Source organism: Anomalospiza imberbis, chromosome 11 (genome assembly GCF_031753505.1).
Source record: "Anomalospiza imberbis isolate Cuckoo-Finch-1a 21T00152 chromosome 11, ASM3175350v1, whole genome shotgun sequence".
NCBI lineage: Eukaryota > Metazoa > Chordata > Aves > Passeriformes > Viduidae > Anomalospiza > Anomalospiza imberbis.
This window is the reverse complement of record NC_089691.1, coordinates 5,265,241-5,285,203: the sequence shown is the minus strand read 5'-3', so window position 1 is coordinate 5,285,203 and position 19,963 is coordinate 5,265,241. Positions and strand designations below refer to the sequence as shown.

General features: G+C 41.4%; 2 protein-coding genes across 7 annotated transcripts in view; both read left to right on the top strand.

The window, feature by feature from the left end:
• Nucleotides 1-19,963, top strand: part of ATP2B2 (ATPase plasma membrane Ca2+ transporting 2) — a 394,438-nt gene that overhangs the window by 1,143 nt on the left and 373,332 nt on the right. The gene's annotated exons all lie outside the window — the stretch shown is intronic.
• On the top strand, nucleotides 693-8,621 carry LOC137480409 (uncharacterized). The gene is made up of 2 exons (XM_068201398.1): nucleotides 693-784; nucleotides 7,892-8,621. Exons 1-2 carry the CDS (start codon nucleotides 693-695, stop codon nucleotides 8,619-8,621), a joined length of 822 nt encoding a protein of 273 aa, XP_068057499.1.

Sequence of the window (19,963 nt, the reverse complement as noted above, 5' to 3'; positions counted from 1 at the left end):
CTATTTGAGAAGCATGGGTACCAAGATAAGGTGCTGGGAAGATAGACAAGCTGAAAGCAATGTAGAGTGGGACTTAACTGCTCCCAAAATAAGCTAAAATGTAAGTTTTTAAACAGCATGAAAGTTGATAGTGCTGTAACTCAACTCCCAAACAGTAAAAGGGAATCTTTTAAGGAATACTGTGTGTGGCTGGTGGATACTGCGAGCCCTGATTATGTAAGCAGTTCTTTGAGTGGGTCTGCACGCACACTGTCGTGTTCTCAAGCAGCACTGTGTTTCTGACCCTGTCCCCTCACCTACACGTGACTAATTTTCATGTGCTGACTCAAGGAGGATTCAGCATTTTCATTACTTTTCTGTGGAGAAGTGGTTTGTCTGTGGTATCTTGCTAAGAAACCAACTCAGTATTCTCTGCAATGACTTCATGATCTGACGTTAAGCTCCATTTTCAAAGTGAACATTACTGCAAGCTCTTCCTAAAGCAAAAGAATATGGATTAAATGTTGAGTTTAGTGTCAATATTAACACAGTCACTTTAACACTTAATGGAACGAATGCAGAGTATTCTGTTACCTTGAATTCCTACTTGATACCATTACCAGCACTGTCCTTTGCTCACATGCTGTAAATCCAGGACCACAGCCTCTTGATTATCCAGGCTATTGAGTGTGATATTGATCCAAATGTCTGGCATGTCTCTCTATCCTGTAGGCACAGAGTTTGTGGTGATTGGGAGTGGGGCTGGCCCAGCCTCATCCCCAGTGGGCACAGCTGTGAGAAGCAGGTGAGCAGCACTGACAGCAATGAGCCATGGAGTGCCCAGGTGCTCTGAGCAACCACCAAAGGGAACAGAGGGCACACAGTGCAGGGCATGAACATGGGGGGATAAAAGGCTGGGCTGGAGAACAAGAAGGGCAGATGCTTGTAGTCTTTGAAGTGATGAGATGTTACTCTGTATGGGCAGATGCCTGAAGCCTTCTGAAGGGGTGAGGTGTTACTGTGTTTGGGCTGAAGCTTTCTGAAATTGTATGGGATACTCTGTGTATGGTGGCTGTCTCAACTGTGACACTCTCCCAACTGACTCTTTTAACCATTCAATTGTCTATTTCCTGATTGTGCTAAGTACATTTTTATTGTTTTTGACAAGCTCCATGGGGAGATAATGGGGATATTTATATGGTGTCCTGTGATGCTGTCACCTTGATGGATTTGGTTTGGAGGAGTGCAGGGAGGAGACTGAATGGAGCACTATCATTGCCAGTGGGTTTTGTTTGGTTTCCCCCAAGAGGTGTTTGCTGTTATTGGAGCTGCCTCAGGGTTCCTCTCCTGGCCTTTGTCACTGTTTCAGAGGGCTGTGAGTCTCCACTGTGTCCCATGTCACATACCGGGCACCTCTGACAGTGTTTGCTGCCTTTTTGGAGCTGGCTGAGTCAAACCTGGTGAATCTGTTTCCTTATCCTTGGTTATCCAAGAACCAAGCACTTCAGGTCATTTACCACAGAAACTTCAGTGATGTGACTGGGAAGTTGGACTGTTTGTCTGAATATTGGTAATGCTCTAAGTGCTTGGAGTTTACCTGCATCAACAAAACCTGCATATTCTGGTTATTGTAGGCAGTTTAAGGTGTAGCATGTGAGGTTAAAAAGGAAATTCTGATACTCTAAAACTTGCATTGTAACTTAAGGACAGGTTCAGGGCTGCAGTTAGGGAAAAGTCATCTGCATTGACCAGAGGAAAAAGCAGAGTAATTGTACAAGAGAGAAATGATTGTTTTAGTGGCAGTCTGATGGGAGATGATAGTGGAGGAGATAATTTGGAACAGAGTGAATGTTTACATTTAAACAAAATTGTGTGGCTGCTGAAATCTTTTAAAACAAACATCTGAACAAAGTTCAAACTTCTGGTGAAGCTTATCCTTGGAATGTGTGTGTCAGACATAAGAATTCTGTTTCCAAACAGCTTTACATTTAATGTACACTGTGCAGTAAATGGTTGCAATTTGCGATGTTCAGAGTGGAACTTAAGTTGTCCTTTGAAAGAAAAAGTTTGTAAGAAGTAACATAAATAAAAATTCATATTATGTTATGAATAGAAGTGGCAAACACAAAAGGAAAATAGTTTTACTTATCTGAAAAGAAAAATATCAAATATTTGAGAAAGGAAAAGTGAGAATGAACAAGAAATATTTGTGTGTAATAGGATGACAGAGGTGGCAGCAATGAGTGGCACAGTGGCTGGGATCCAGGCTGGTCTCAGTATATTCATGCTACAAAATTATCAGTTAGATCAGAATGAATGGCTATTTATTGCCAAAGCCTACTTTGAAAAAAAGTTTCATCTTCATAAATGAAGTTATTTAGTAGTGAAATATTTCAGACTTCCATTTTATGGGTGTGACCAGTTTTTCACATCTATGTGATCTAAGACAGCATTTCCTAAGGGATGTGTGACTGCCATATTGCTGATGACCCCATATCCAGCAGCATGGGCTTGTATCTAAGGGTCATTATGTAAAAGGCCATGTTTTCACCTATTTTGGAAGTTATGCTCAGAATTCCTGAATATTTTGTAATATCTAAAGAAAACAACTGATGTGCTGCAGGGACACCCTCCACACAATGGAATGTAAACAAAAAAGCTTTAAATATTTATAGGAGGCAGAGGTTGCTACAATTTTAATTAGTGCAATAGGAAGCATGTTTTGGAGAGTTCATTGAACACCTTTAATTGTGCAGAAAAGGCATTTCTGAAGAGCCTGCTCAGGTCAGTGCCCTCAGTGCCTCAAGAGCAATTCTCTTGTGGATGCTTATTTATCTGTTTCCAGCCTTTCTCTCCTCTGATCCAAAGGCTTGCACTGCTGGGTTTTACAGTCCCTCCATCACTCCTATTCCCACTCACATCCCAAGAACTGCTCATCTTCTGGAGTTGCCATGTTTGGGGTGCCAAAGGCTTGGGAAGGCAAGGTTGTGGTGCAAGAGCTGAACCTCCGTGAGAGAGCCGCAGCAGTGGGGCTGTGTGTTGGGTTGCCCAGATGCCATAATACAGGAACCTCAGTTTGCACAATGAGTTCTTTCCCTGGGTGGTGGAATGCCATTAAAAAGTCTCAGCAGTGGGGTTTTTCAGAGCCAGACCTGCTGAATTTCATTGGTGCTCTGAGGTATTTCTGCCTGCATGTAGCTCTGGGATTGTGCAAACACAGAAACTGTCACAGGGGCTTGCACATTCATCAAGGATTGATGTTAATTGTTGAAGGGACAGGATTTGGAGCTGTAAGACTGAATCGCATTTCCCTCTCACACTCCACAGCAAAGTGACCTTGGATGCACATTTCAGGTTTTGAAAACCTTTTGTACATTGTGAAGCCAGAATAATGAAGCTGTCTCTGTTCAGAATTTCTATTTCTAAGATTGATAAATCATTAATTCCACAGTGTTTGGGGAACTGCCTTTAGCCTGATTTATTTATTAAAAAGGCTCAAATAGATTGTATTGAACTTATGAAAATTATACTTACTCTAAAATCATCCATCAGGGATGAAGATTGCACCAAGATTTTGCAGCTGCTGTCCACTCCAGATGCATCTCTTCATGAAATGCTTTAGGATTTTCTGGTGAACAGGATTTCTCTTGATGGTTTATCAGTGAGCCTAATGCCCAGCACATTCCTTCTGTTATCTCATTATGAGCAGGAGATTCCAAGCCTCTGGATAGCTTTCCTGTGCAGAAAAAGTCACCTGGAAAGTTTTTGCTGATCCTGTGTATTCTGTCCTGCTTATTGAATAGCCATTCCTCATTAGGGGCAGTTATTCCCACTGATGGGAAATCTTCCATCCTGGAAGGTGTGATTGCATTCAGCACAGCACACAAAATAGGGCTATATTTTAGATGATCCAGCATTCCATTTTTTGTGACTCAGGTAATTTCTTGGGATTTTAAACTTTTTTGTACCGTTGTTATTATTTAAAGGGGTTAATACTGTTTAAGAGGATTGAAATAATAGGAATTGTGTCTTCAGGGAATGTTCTCAGTAGCCCATACTGAAAACTTCCAATAGGTTGATGATGGGCTCCTAGAAAGTATCCCAATAGGCATTTCAGAATAGTTTTAAGCAGAAGCATGAATGAGGAGATTTATGATAATCAAGCTTGATTATCATCAGATTTCTTTGCAATTGCTGAAGCTTAAAATAATTACTCCAGAAGAATTAAGAATTACATTCTTTGCCATCTGAGGAAATGGATATGTGCATTTTTAGGTGCTGGCCTACAGTTACAGGAAAAGCAAAATGGAAGTTTTGAGGAGAATTTTCATTATTTAATACTAATTGATGGCATTATTAGGTGTATTTACAGCTGCTTTGCTGCATTGAATTTGTGGTCTTAGGTTCAAATGCAGTGTTAATGCGTTGCTTTAGTCTACAAAGTCTGCATATTCACCAGCATTTTTCTAATGTGTGAAGTATTTTACAAGCCTTAAATCAGTTTATGTGAAGTAAAAATAAAAGGCTGGCATGAGTTTTGGCCTATAAACAGTAGAAAGTAATTACATGAAGACAAAATGTTAAAATTTTTCTTGGAAGAGATCTAGTCCACATCATTGGGTTTTTATTAATTACAGAAAGTGTCCAAAAGCCCTGACAAGAACTAGGCCCATTTTTTAGTTAAGCTTGAAAATGTCACAAGAATCAATCTGGAAGATATAGAATGATTCTTCTAGAAAGGTTAAATACTCTGAAAAATTGATGTGATATACAGCAGCCCTGGTGGTTCTGTGTCAAGTGCTAAAGAATTCAAGAGCAGTAGGAACACGAAAATGCCATTATGGCCTGTGAAGGTGGGTGTTAATGGGTGTGTTCCCTCCAAAGATACACTATTACACTGCTTTTTGTGTGACCCAGCACTGCTCCCCTCATATTTCCCCTTGGCACTGCTGACATTTATTGCTCCCCAGCTAAATAGGATGACAAGACAAGAGTTGCATTTACTGTGAATTTTCTTGTAATTTTTTTTTCCACTCATGTTCTGCAAGTTTCTGGACAGTGGAGAAAAATGGAAAGGTTACTGTCTGAGTGGCAGTTCTGTTAGACATGCTGGCATGAAATATGACTTTTTAAAAATACCATTATACTATTTTTTACTTACAGTCAACTGTGGCTTTTAGAGCCCTTCCAACAGAACTCAGCTGATCTCTGTTTAGTGCTTTTCTTGATGTTTAGATTTGCACTTGTTCTGCTTACACTTCACATTTCAACAGGTTCTTCAATGCTTTTAGTTTGAATTTTGATCTTGATTGCTCGTGAGCTGGAGGTGATATGAACCCTACCTGTTTCCTTCACACACATTTTTCTCTCCTGGCATTTTCTAATGTGTACAGTGAGTTCTGAGATGAATTCCATTGACAGTGAGTTTTAGTAACCACTTTTAATTTGGGTGGTTGTTTGGTTTTTGATTTTTTTTTTTTTGAAGAAACTGCACCCACTAAACTGCAATTTCCTATCAGTTCTTCCACCCCGTGAAAATATCACATTGGCCAATTACAGAAAGCCTTACTGTAGCCAGTCTAAACTGCCTGTTGCTGGGGTTTCCTTCTGTAGTAGCCCAGCTGCCATATCGAAAAGGAAATTTCATTGCTTTGACATTCTGATTGTTTTCAGGCACTTAATCCTTGAGGTACGTATATGGTGATTTAACTTGTGTCAGTGTCCTGTGTGGTGTAAAAGGGAGGTGGTTGGATTTGCAGTTTCTCCAGTTTAGCCTTGCTTCTCCTTTTGAAGCTGCACGCTGGTTTTGCCTCTCCACTGTCCTTTGGGAGCTCTATGCCATCTTTGTGCATTATTGAATATAATAGCTAATGTTTGGGGATGGCTTTAGGTAATTCCTTCAGTACTCTGTGGTGAACTTCATCATTCCCTAGCAGACTGAGTATGTCTGGCTTCTTTTGATACTTTTTAGCCTATTCTTTCTTTTCTTCAGGCCTCTAGTCTTGTCTTCTCCGTGAAAATCACTTTAGAAACATTTTTACTTTTTATTATCCTTTAGATGGAGACATAAAAGAATATGAAGGAAGTACAGAGTGCCTCAGCTTTCTCTTTGCCATCTGTTGTTTTTTTCTCCTTTCCCATTCGATACTAGAACCTCTGCTTATCTTTTTCTCCCACTTACTTCTGTTGTATTTATAGATCCTTTTCCTCTTGCCTTTTTATGTCCCTCATTAGTTGTTGATCCTTTTGTGTGTTGGCTCATCTGGATCAGAACTGAGCAGTTTGTGCCATTCTAATCCTTGTTCTTTGTCAAATGTTCTTGTTTCACCTTTTGTACAATCTCTTCTGCTAGTCAAAGCCTTTGAAGATTCTGGTTGTAACAGCCCCTTCCAGTGTTTCCTATATTCCCCCTGCACTGAGGCAATCTCTTGCATTATTTTAGGCACTTTTGATTGGTAATTGTTAGTTTTCCTGAATTTCATCTCTTTATGAGATGTTACAAATCATTTGACTGGATTTGCTGCCCTGAATTCCACTTCTTTCTTGTGCTTCCTTCACATCTTCCTTTCAATGTGTCACTGGTCAATTTTCTTGACTTGTGATAATGCTCACTTGAAATGTATTGCTGCCCTTAAGATCCCAGCCAATGCTTTCCTGTTAATCAGAATAAAATACAGCTGCAGCCTTAGCAATGCTGCCATGCTCATACCTTTTTCCTGCTAGCACAGCTCCAGCTTGATGATATCCAATGTTTCCTGCTCAAGGAAAGACAAAAAAATGCAGGTGTGTGAGGGCTATGGCATGGGATGGGAGAACAAATTGTGTGTTGTTACCTGCATTGTTAGGGGACATTTTGTGCCTCCATACACATTCCTCATCTTTGTGGGCTCTTGCTTCAGATTTACAATTCAGCTGTGCATGTAGCCTGCCTGCTTCAAGGGTTAATTAATCACTGCTTGTAAAGCTGCTGGGAATTTTGGATAGAAAATTCTGCTGTAAGCACAAAGCTCTGTTTGTATGTGCAAGATATTTGTAATGTTATTCAATAAGAGCAGTAAAGCCATTTACTTATGTAGAAGTGAAGTGTGATATGTTCTACATATACACAACCAACCAAGTCTATTCTGTACATCAAAATACCAAGTTTTTTTGCTGTACTTCTTGAAGACACCTTTCTGAGAACCTTTGCATTTCAAGTAGAAGAACCTGCCTAGAACTGAATGCCCTGTAGTTAGAATTTCATCCAGCCCTAGGGAGAGAATTTGTAGACTTAGCACCAAGGGTTGTGTTCATGTCAAGTAACATTTATGGCCTGATTATCAAATAAGTTATAGATAATGCAGTAGGAAGGTTTAATGTGTTAAGGGCAGGATTTTTAAAAAGGGGAGGAATGGAAGCCAAATGGAATTTTAAGTCCTGTTGTCTTGTCAATGGGATTTGTGCATCCCTAAATTGGATGTTTTTGAAAATCACACTGTAAATTGGTGACTAATAGAGACCTTTCCATGATAATGGCTTACAAGTTGCCATTAATAATTCAGCTGAAGGTTATTGCAGTCTGACTCGGTACCTCCTGAAAATGGTGGAAAGCTTCTCTCTGTGATTTTAGTGGCTTTGGGTATTGGGCACTCTGATGGAATAATGTGCTTTTGAGGGATGATTTTGCCCCTTTCAGTGCATCTTGGCAGTCAGAACTGAAAGTCACGAAGTACAGGAGAAATGGATGCTGGAGCCTTCTTTAGTGCTGCTCACGTGCAAGTATTTACAAGGATGTGTAATATCCTGTCCCCCTGAGCTCAGGAGGAATCGGGCAAAGCGAGTGGAGGATTTCCACAGGCAGAGCTCGGCGGTGGATTTCCTTGGGAAGAGGCTGTTCCTGCCGTGCAGCACGGGCTCTGCATCCCCCCTGCAGCTCCTTGCAATCGCTCTTGTCCCCGCAGCCCCCGTCCCGTCCCCGCAGTCCCCGTCCCGTCCCCGCAGCCCCCGTCCCGTCCCCGCAGTCCCCGTCCCGTCCCCGCAGCCCCCGTCCCGTCCCCGCAGCCCCCGTCCCGTCCCCGCAGCCCCCGTCCCGTCCCCGCAGCCCCCGTCCCGTCCCCGCAGCCCCCGTCCCGTCCCCGCAGTCCCCGTCCCGTCCCCGCAGTCCCCGTCCCGTCCCCGCAGTCCCGTCCCGTCCCCGCAGTCCCCGCAGCCCCGTCCCGTCCCCGCAGTCCCCGTCCCGTCCCCGCAGCCCCCGTCCCGTCCCCGCAGCCCCCGTCCCGTCCCCGCAGCCCCCGTCCCGTCCCCGCAGCCCCCGTCCCGTCCCCGCAGCCCCCGTCCCGTCCCCGCAGCCCCCGTCCCGTCCCCGCAGCCCCCGTCCCGTCCCCGCAGCCCCCGTCCCGTCCCCGCAGTCCCCGTCCCGTCCCCGCAGCCCCCGTCCCGTCCCCGCAGTCCCCGTCCCGTCCCCGCAGCCCCTCCCCGGCACGGCCGCTGCCGCAGCCGCCGCTGGCTCGCACCGCTCCTTCCCCGGCTGCCTCGCCGCTCTCCCTCCGTTCGCGACAAACATCAGCACCAATCCTTTCCCTGTCAACCCTTCCCATTCCTCGACACCCTTCGGTGTGCGGTCGCTCCGGCTGGAAGCACGCCGTTCCCGCTGCTTTAACTGAGGGATGCCAGCTGGTCCTGCCGCTCTTCTCCAGCCGCGTTTGCAGGAATCCCAGAAGCGCGGCGCTGTCTTTGGGAAATCTGTGCTCACGTTCGGAAAACTGGAGACCCGTGTGCGTTTTTCTGGGGAACATAAGATCTGTAAAACAACAACGGTATTTTTAAAAAAGCAGATGGAGCACTGTGAGATTTCTGAGGAGATGTGGATTTTTTGTTTTTATACCAATATCTGTGAAAAGACGATTAATTAATCAAAACGAGAATTGGTGTAAACGTGTTCATTAACACTAAAAGATGAGCTGATAGGTCGTGCCTCTGCAGTGGAGAAATGTATTTTTCCAAGGGCGAAGCCCGAGTGCTGGTGTTGAAGTCATTTGGAAGTATTTCTGTGTCCCCAGCAGCACTCAGTGCCTGTGAGCAGCCTGCTCTGCAGCAGCAAGGGCTGTTCAGCACTGACGGCTTCTCCAGTTCAATGAAATCCTGCCTCAGACGTGACTCTGCTGAATTTCTCCGTGGAACAGAGGATTGCACAGCAAAGGACACTTGGGGAAGTTGGAATGAACACTTCTGCGTGCACACATTAGTGTTTGGCTCCTCTGTGAGTGCTTCAGTGCTGGGGGTGGGATGGGATTTTTCCTCCTGTTATTACATACAACTTTTGCCTTCATGACTTTCCTACCATTCAGCTTAACTTTTTTTTTTTTTTTTCATATTTGTGTAAATATGATGGAAAAAAAATTATGTAATTGGAGGAGCTTATAATACCCATTCTGATTTTAAACCTGTGACTTCTGGAAGAAGACTGCAGCCCTACAAGGTTTGCTGTGTGAGGGGAGGCTATACAGCAGGAAAAGCCATAGGATGGCTTTAAGTGCTGAACAATAAAACAGGAACAAAAAGCTTGCTATAAATAGTAGCCTGGTCCCAGCTCAGTGAAGTACTTAAGCACATGCCTAAATCCCTCCTTGTTCAACAAAGCACTTACATGTGCACTTGAATTCTGCTGGAATAAAGCATTACACATCAGGCCTGAGTGCTGGCTGGAATTGGGGGCTGTGGGGGCACACAGAGCCCAGAGAAGGGGTCCTCCACAGCCCCTGGTGTGCTGGGAGCCCTTGTGGGGCAGTGTTTTATAGGAAATTTCTGACATCGTGCATTGACCAATTAACTTGGAGAGCTGCTGGGCATGAAAGTATTGCAGAGCAATCGTGTTCTGATATTCCAACAATTGTGTTCTTGTGTTGTTTGCCATTTGATCAGGGCTAATGATAACTGCTGCTTTTGTGATAGTAGGACCTGTATTATCCATTAAAGTGAATTTCCATTTTCTTTTTAAAACTGATGAGGATTTTCCTGCTGACATCAGTGAGACAGCTGCACCCAGGAGATCAGAGCAGGGCCTTCTCCATCCAGGTATCCCAGTTAACACCCTCAAGGAGTCTTCAGGTACATCTAAAAACCATTTGGATCTCAGTTTTAGGGTTGCCTACATAAGATCTCTTACAAAGGCCTATTTTCTCAAAAAATACCATCTCTTTTCTTATAATGAAATCTAGTTTACCATTTCAGTTTTTTGAAGTATTGCCCACTATACAATTACTCTACATGGATCCTGATTATTGACTATTTTTATTCATCTTATCTCTGGAAAGGCTCCACATAAATTCCACAGTGATTGTTGTGGCTGGCCGGATCCATCAGAATGTGAGAATTAAAACCTGATTCTCAATCAGGTGAAAATAATGAAAATACAATATATCCTGGTTTTTAACAGCATGGATATATACAGCGAAACAGAATTTTTTTTTCATTTGTAGGAATATGCAGGTTGTAAAACTTACACTTCCACTGAGATGGGAACTTTAGTGTGTCAGTCCCTTATCAGGGATTCTGAGGTACAGATTAGCTATTGAGAAACCTGCCCTAAGTCCCTGCTCTGACTGACAGTGCAGCTTTCACATCTCAGATCACTCAAAGTTAATCAGCCCAAGTTTCCCCAAATGCATTTCAGAATATTGGTTATCTGTCACCTTCACAGCTGGGATAATTCTTAAAAATTTTCTTTCCACTGGAAATCTGGTTTAACTAAATGAGTGTTGGACTTTTGATAAAGCAAAGGTTTATCAAAAAATGTTCTGATGTTTTGATGAAATAGAGTTACCATAATGATTTAGTGGAGATATATATATATACATATATATATACACACACAAACACACACATATCTGTCAAATGGATCTAGAAGACCACTTTCAGAAATATTCTTTGAGGAATTGTGGCTGTTTAAAAAGAAGTCTGTAGAGCCCAAGTCATACCTGGTGCTAATTGTCAATCATAGTGCTGGGGCTTTGTTTACTTCAGTGTTTCTCTGTTGAGCAAGTCTGTGTCCCTGTTTTGTGGGGGTGCTCTAAATCTCTACCAGGAAAAGCACACTGTAAGAATGGTTAATTCAAATGTTATACATTTGAGCTGATTAAAGAAATTCTAATCTGGATCCTTATGTAGGAAGTTATAAAAGGCTTTCATAATTTAAACCAGATCAAGTCTATAAAGTCATAATAAGCTCATGTAAATCTCCCCAGTGTAATAGTTGAAATTTTTCAATTCTGTAATTAAAAGCACTCCTCTGTAAATATTTGAGTGAAAATCCCTTGTTGCTTTACATTCTGTTTGATTAGGGCAGATAGGGCATTGAGGAAGGGCCATTTTGGGCTGATATAAAACCATGCCGGTGTCAGGATGGACTCTGGCTCCATGGGCTGCACTTGGCACTTTGAGTTCACGAAATGGGATTTATCTCTGTGAGCTTCAAACTGTGTGAGTGGCACTTTCTGTACCAAGGATCAAAATGCCTGTTAGAAACGGGATCAAAACACCAAAATCAGGCTGTAGAATGACACACAGCTTCTGTTAGAATGAATGGAGTTTCACTATGGGATGTAATTAAGCAGGTTGGTGGACAAGAAACCAATGAGCTGGTCTTTGTGAAATATGCAGAGAGAGTAACTTCCAATAGGATATTTCCAGGGAAATGACAGATTAGAATGGAAATAAACTGATGAAGTATTTGATGGTCTGATGTTGAAATGTGCATGCAAAGAAGCAAAGGAGTTCTGCAAAGTGTAACTCTCTGTCAGGCTTCCTCTTTGCTGAAAAGAACTGCAGCATTTTTAATTAAATGCTCCAGAGCTGTTTCGTTAAAGCTGCATGGCAAAAAAAATTCTTTCATTATTTGGTCAATGGTGGTGCCAGAGGCCTTTAAGTCTTGCCTCCAGGAGAAGGGAAAATATTTTAAACTATATATAAAGTACCAATACTAATTTTCAATACAAAAATGTTCATAATTTTTATCAACAAAAATTATCCATGAAATGGAATTGCCTTCTGTTCCTTTTAGGAAAACCCCCCCATTTTTCAAAGACAGAATTTTGTATGTGTTAGGAGGTTTTGTGAACAAAGATGAACAAAATGGTCATGCTTATTTAGTTAACAAAAATATTTAATAAAGGAAAAAGCATCAGGGAAACATGATCAGTCATTAATTCCTTTGCAGTGCCTTCTGTGCATTTTTTCTGCAGAAAGCTTTCAGCAGACTTTAGCCTAAGCAGGGCTTCATCACCTGGGTGCATTCTCCTCTCTCTCTCCCTTCCTCCAGCTCCTGGGGAAATTGAAATCAAATTGCATTGTGCAGCAGATTAGTGGTGGCTTCAGTAATCAACTTGCAAGGCAGTGGTGACCTGGAAGCTTGGTTGTGAGTCCTCCCCTTCCCCCAAATCTGTGGCTTTTCCCTCCATCCTTCCCTTCTGTCCCAGACAACCTCCAAGGGAATATGGAAATGCACACACATGGCTGTGCATAGGAACAGGAGGGAAAGAGTTCTGAGGGAGGAAACGTGGATCTGTCAACTCGGAGCAATTTGTTTGCTCATTGCCAATTCCTCCTGAACGTGGAGGGCAGGTTTCCTTTGGCCACATTCACGTTCCAGCTCCTGTGTGCCTGTGCTGGGCTCGTGCTTTAGGACTGATGGCAGCTTTTTGTACTCACTCTTCTCATCCTCACCCAGCAGCATTGTAGATGTTGAAGGTGCAGTGACAGTGCTCAAAGTACCTTTGGTCTGAGAAACTCAGCGTATTTTCAAGTTGTTTCTTTTTTTCTCTCTCTCTCATTAATATTTTTTTTTGCCATTTTGTTATCCAAGATGCTCTTTTAGCACCACCAGGGTTGGTAGGAACTGAAGTATTTCAAAGATTAGTCCAGCTGTGGAAATCTCTACTGGATTCACAGAAATAACACAACTGTTGTTGTTAAATAACTATTCATATAAATAACATTTAAATAATTATTAAATAACTACTATTAAATAATTGTTAAATAACTATTCATATAAATAACACTTGTTATTTATATGAATAGTTGTGTGAGATCATTATAAGGTCACAACTCATTTAAATACATCATATATGAAATATATACTTTCTAAGATGCTTATTAATATGCATAATAATGTCTTGGCTTTCTGAGGGCAAATAAGTTTTTGTGTATGTTGAAGTAGGAATTACAAGGAACTTCTGTGAAGCACTTCCTATCTATACATATTTGTGAAACCCTGTCCAGCTATAAATAGGAAGGCAGGCTGGAGATGTGATCTTAGACACCAGATTCAGTGAGGATGGTGCTGGAGTTCTGGAGCCAATGAGGCACCAAAGAGGTACTTTTTATAGATGAGTATTTGGCCCTGATGACACACACAGATTACTAAATTGATTAATTTTCTGTTTCTGGCACAAGGCTTTCTCTGCATCATCTCCATCGTATGTGATGGTTTCCTGTAAGTTGTAGTTCCTGGAATCAGATTATACTGCAAAATGAAATTTTTCTTTTTCTTTGACTTTCCTTGTGAAAAATCCTTTGTAATTGTGTAGAAAAATATTTTGAAATGCCTCAGATGTTGACTTAAAAAGAAACAAACCATCAATTTTTCCTCCTTCTTCCTCATTTTTATAAGGAATGACCAGATTAGGGGTTTTTTTTTTTTTCAATTTCTTGGTAATAACGTCTTTACAGGATAATTCTGGGGCTGCTTTGGAAGCCAGTTCTCTGCTACAGTAGTCAGCATTAATACAGCTGCATCAAATTCCTAGAGTGTATCATTGCCCTTTTAATGTTCAATTGAGAGTGAAAAATAGCATTTAAACTCACTGGGGCAGGAAGTGCAGGAAGGTGAAGTATCCAGTTGCCAGCAGGTTTACAGACACAGAATCATTTAATGAACTTGAGAACAGTAGCTGAAAATGAAGAAACTGCATATTAAGTTGAATCCTTGGTGTGCTCTGTGGTGCTGTTGTGCTAGAGCAGATTACAGAAATCAAGTAGGAGCATTCAGTATTTTCCTGTATTTAAAAAAGAGTGCTCTTTTCTATAGAAATTAAATCCCAAGTTCTGTTAGGTAATCTCAAACTTAGTATTGAAGCCCCATCAATAAACCATCCTTATCAGCTATGTTACAGGGAATTTCAGTGTGATAATGGCAAGCAGAAACTGGTGTTGGAATAAATCCTCCAAACAGTAACTCTAATTGCAGGCTTAAACTTTCAGAGGATTCATCTTTTTTAAAATAACATTTTCTATATGCAAAATACTTTCCAGGGAACAATAAGGGTATCAAATTAGCTAGTCCCAGGTTAGGATATCCTATAGTGTCTATCTTCTGGGCAGCCTCAGGGGTGGCTGGATCCCACCTGAGCTGGTTTTTCAGCACAGCCTGGATGAATTCTGTGTGTGCTTGTGCTAAAACACGACAAGGATCTCTGCAGGCAGCAGAGCTCAGTGCATTGGGGGTCTTTGCACTGGGAGAAGTTTCAGCTCTGATGACTGAATGAAGTGGATAAAGGCATAAAAATGAATTGTGTTCCCAGGGCTCTTTCCAGAGGAGCGTGCAGGGAAATCCTTGGCTGAGTCTGCAGTTACTCCCAGGTGTGGAAGCGCTCAGTGTCTGCATCCCTCAGCATCCAGCTTCACTGCCTCTGACTTGCAGCACTGGAAACTGGAAAAAAAAATTCAGTGTTTAGAAAGCTGGGATTGAATAGGCCACAGGAGCTGAGTATTTACCTGAGGCAGCCAGGCCAGGGCAGATGAGGGAGATGCCCTGACCAAGAGAAAGTTGGTGTAAGATGGGTGGAAAATATTCTTAGTTGTTGTTGGGTTTTTTTAATCTCAGCTCAGATAGAAGATAGCCCAATTACTCCAAGAACTAGATAAAAAGAAAAATAAGGTCATAGATGTTGAGAACCTTTTGAAAATGTCTTTATTGAATTGTTGACATGAGTGAATTCTGAGAAGAATAAGAGGAAGAGGCAGCTGATGAGGCAAAGCCTTTACTGGCCATCATGCCTAAAACTCCACAAAAAACCCTCACAGAAGCAGAGGGGAGTGGCGGAGGTTTATCTGCAGCTATTTTTGTGCTGGGTTTTCTTTTTCCTGCGTAACTGAAGATGGGCAACTGCTTAAGAGACCTCTGTGGGGAGAATGGCAAACAGAGCTGAGATGTGTGTGTTGCAGCTGCTCTCCTGTCTGCATGTCCAGGCTTACTCCAGGTATGGCTTTTCCATTTCTTCAGTGATCTGGGGACTGCAGGCAAAATGCAGATAAAGGCACATTCCTAAGTGCCTTTGAATTGCGTGGGCGTGCTTGATATCTCCTCACTGTTTGTGTGCCTTGGTGTTTCTGATAAATCAGTGCTTTTCTTCAGCAGAAGTGTTTTTCTAATCTGGTAGTTTATAAAGTCTCTCCCATGGCCTTCAGAAGGTCAAGAGGCAGTATAAATTAACAATCTACTGCCATGTTACTGCATTAGAGAAATGAAAAGTAATATGAATAAATGTTATCTTTGACAAATTGTATATAAAGCATACAATGGACAAAATACTTACCTGAAAATAAGCACTGTTACAAGAACAATGATATTGCTAGGCAGAGACATTAGTAGTGTGTGTCAAAATCACATCTTAATTACAAAGGTTTTTTAGGAAACTTCAGTATGTTGTTCTTCTTTTGCCCACCCTCCTGATGATGTGATCTTCTGTAGCTCCCACGAAGAAGCAGAGGAGGAAGCAGTTATTCAACAACAGCAGGGTGGGAACATGGCAATTAGGGCTGAATGCAATTCCAGGCTGTTGAATATGTAAACAGAATTTTCCATACATCTTATTTCTAATGGTGACCTGATCTCTGAGTCTGTGCAGATGGACAGCCTGTTTCTCCTTCCTTAACAGTTCTTGCAAAAAAATAAACTTTCAATTTCTGCTTTTTAGTGTGCATTAAGTACCTTTAATTTTCAGTATAGTTTCTCTTTATGTAGCTGTTTTGCAAGATGAGCTATAAACATTTATAAAAAGTAATTATACAGATGTTTAATTGCTGTATAAATAAATGGGTTTGAAGACAGACACAAGAATTCTCCATGGAGTCACTTGATGGTGTGCGTTGACTCTCAAATTGATTTTCTGGGTAGGAGTAACTGGCTCGGAAGTGCAACCAGTCCCAGCACAGCCAAGCTTTAGGGGTTGCTGTAAATCTGTCAGTGCCTTTTAGCAAAGATTGTAACCTTAGTTTGGTTTAGTGCTGCTCCAGTCCCGTTGTTAACCCCATGTCAATGATTCAAAGTGCTTCACGGCATCGCGGGCAAATTTAGAAATGCCAAGTTTTCAAGGAAATGATGTGAATGAGAAGAATTATGGCTTGTATGAGCAGAGGGGATAAACCTCTATGAAAGTGTTCAAATGACTCAAAGGCCTTGTGAATTACAGTTGCCAAGGCAGGACTGTGCTGTTTGAAGAGTTACCAAGTATTAATTGCAAACTTTTCAACCATGACAGATTTAGGAAAGCCTAAAACCTGGTACATTTGGTCTTGCTCTTAGCTGATTTTCTTGTCTGTCTGATCTGGTTTTCGGGGCTCTTTGATTTGGCCAAGATAAGTGTGTGTGCACAGAAACATGAAATAATTTAATTATCGCTCAGGCTAAATGGTGAGTGTGTACATGCACATAAACACACACATGCTGTCCTCAGTGTCATCTAATTACTACCCAGAGCAAATAATCTTCCTGTTTTCTGTGTCCTGGGGCACAAAAGGAATGTTTTCTTCTTTTGGTTTGTTTTAGGGGCAGTAGGCTAAGTGTTGTTCTGGAAGATGTCATTTCATTTCTGAGCATAGAAACATAGTGGAAGTGACTGTGAAAATTAGCAATACATTACATTTTCTTGGTATTTAAATATTTTGTTTTGTATGAAATTGATTTGTGTGTCTCCCTTGCCTCTTGCTAAATGTTTGGCATTTATGTATACAGCACCATGATAAAAAATGTTATCTTTCCTAGACACTATAGAAATATTATTCATATTTATCATGTGCATGTGAACATAGACTTTTGTATATGTGTATCTAGATTTCTGTTTTCTTATCTGTTTTGGGTTTTCACATTTTTGTTTCAAGGCTATTGACAGAAAGAATAAATATAATATAGCTCTTATGAAATGCAATGTTTGACCCATTCAGTGGGTAAAGGGACCTTGGCCAGTTTGCCAGCAAATAGATGTTTAAAGCAGAGAACTAAAAATAAGATTAGCAAGTGATCACTAATGGGCATCCTGTAGGTTGAGCAAGAGACTACTGAGACAAAAATAATATTTATGTGGTGCATGAGTACCACTGCAATAAAAATGAATAATGACTGAGCTGCTTTCTCATCCTTGGAAGGGGCCCTTCCCCTCCTGGGCTGGAGGGCTCTGTGTGGAGCTCCTGCCCTCTGGGACTGCCCCTGCTCTAGGTAAGTAGGAGACTGCAGGCTGTACAACCTTTTAGTCTTGCTGAAATATTAATTCTCTCCAGCATTCCAAAATATGCACAAAGGAATCAAAGTACAAATGCTAATTGTTGGGGAAGCAGGAGGCTGCAAGAGAAGAGCTCAGAACCAAGCAAACCTACAGCAATGTTGGTTATTTTCTTGTCCCTTCTTTAGCTGTTTCCTTGGCCCTTCCTTTCTCTGGATTCCTCACTAAGAGCTTAGAGGCAGAAGCCTTTGTATTTTGCCCTTCACTACTATAAATATTTAGGCATGGCTGTTCATAATAATGGAAGTCCTTTGCCTTAGTTATCCCTGCTGAAGCTTTGGGTTTGAGAAGGTGAATGCACCTGAGTCCTGGAATCTACTTTTACCCATCTACCTGTTAATATTCCTGTTGTTACACCTGTTGATCTTCCTGTCAGCTCTGCCTGCCAGCACAGGTACCAGCTACTGACCGTGTTCCTGTGCTAACTGTGGGCCCCTGCAGCATCTCAGTGGATGATTTTGCCCAGCTATGAGGAGCAGACTTGCATTCCACACTGGACTAAAATCCCTGTGAATTATCCCTCGGATAAAGTTGGTAAATTTTGTCTGCTTTCATATTTGTAATGATTGAAACAAAAATTTTGAAGGAAACAAAACCAGAATTGAGCTGAAATGACAATTACAGTATTGTTGGCAAAACACTGCATAAGGATTTGCTTTTCTGCCTGAAATATTTACCAGCTCAATTAAAACTAAATGTTCTCCAGATTTCCTTGAATTTAGGTGAATTTTGAAATGAAAATTTAACTGTATAAAAGATTTTTAACATTAAATATTAAATTGTCAAAAAAGAAGCATTTCACTTGGATTTCAAAACGAGATGTTTTACATTCTGAACCTTTTGCTCTCACATTTTTTTCCAGCTTAGCCTCTTGGTCAAATACGACTTAAGTGGGAACTGGTTTTAGTCATGACCTGTTTCTCCTGCTCCTGCACTGCCCTGCTCTCCCCAAGACAACCATAATTTTCCCTGCTGGCTGTATTATCACTGATCCCTCTGACTTCTGCAAAATGTTCCTGTGCTAAGTGAATGTCATTTGGAGGAGTGACATGCTCTTTACTGAGGTTTTCAGTCAGCTGCAGTTGGACTTCTCAAGAAAACTCAGCCCATTTGCTTCCAGCATGCTGCTTGATGAGTGATATGGATAACCCCTTCCCTGAGTAGTGAAAGGAGGAAAATCGAAGATGTCTGTATTTGTTCATATTCTAATTCTCTAAATGGATTACAAGTCTAAAGTGTGTATTATTTTTAGGTTCATCAAGAAAAGCACACATCCATAATTCAGATTGGAGCTGACCTGTGCTCTGTGGCAGGGGCTTTCATCTGAAATAAGTGCAGCTATTTCGTCATCCAGGACATTTCCCACCAACTGGTTATTGCAGGAGCTGTATGTGCTATTTATGATTTGTATAGGAATAGCAACATATGTGCTTTTATCTGATAAGTAATCTAAAAGCTTTTTCTTTGTTTGTTTTACAGTAGTTAGAAATCTTGCCATTGCAGACTTGGATTAAAATAGCTTAATTTTGGAAGAAATACTTTATGAAGAGTGGCTGGAATTAAATTTCAGGTGGTAGAGGATGAGAAGAGGTACATATACAGAGCTTCAGTCTCCTCTTGTGCACCACTGACCATGGTGCTCAGTGGCATTTCTGTCATTTGCTCTGGACAATTCTGTGTATATTAATGCTCATCAGTTAATCAGCATTCCTGGTTTTAAATGCAAAATCTTCCTCCTTTGATCTCCAGGCTCTCCCACAGCCCTGCCTAACATTGCTCTTAAGCAGGCTTTTCACAGGCCAGATAGTATTTGTCAAAAAAATCAAGAGAAAATGTCTGCCCACAAGTTTCTCATTTGCATATTCATCTGGGCATATTCCTGGCTCAGCCTGGGCTTCTCGTTCTTTTCCTTTCATTAAAATCTTCTGCTGTGCAATGAGCTCATCACAGCACTTTTCCTTTCCCTGTTCCTTCTGGAGAAGAATTGCCTGTGTAAATCACTGAAATGGCATCACTGATTGCCACAGTCTTGTAATGTAGCTGCAACTCAAGAATGATTCATCCTTGGATCTGCTCAAGGTCTCCAAATATGAAAGAAAGGAGAAATAGTGTGAGTTATATAGAGAAAGTTCTGCTGAGAATTCTCCACACCCCTTGCAGCCCACTAACTCCTGCAGATGATCAATATTGTCTATCAGGGTTTTTTTACCCAGCCATCCAATTAACTTTGTCTCCCAGTGATACATGGGAGAAATGAGACCAGAGTTTTGCTGGTACCTTCAGACTCTGCGGGTATGTTTTACACCAAGATCCACAAGAAAAAGCATTTTTATTTTTTCATATTTGAACTATCACAAGAACAGCCAAGGATAAATGGCTTCTCTAGAAGATTGAACTAGAATTTACTTCAGGAAATATTTCCTAGACACCTCTAGGCCTAACAGAGAGGAGGA

Excerpts from the sequence above, each read along its gene's own strand:
- LOC137480409 (XM_068201398.1), top strand. The coding sequence starts at position 693 with ATGTCTCTCTATCCTGTAGGCACAGAGTTTGTGGTGATTGGGAGTGGG. Across the intron at positions 785-7,891 it reads GGCACAGCTGTGAGAAGCAG|CTCCTTGCAATCGCTCTTGT; the intron begins GTGAGCAGCACT and ends TCCCCCCTGCAG.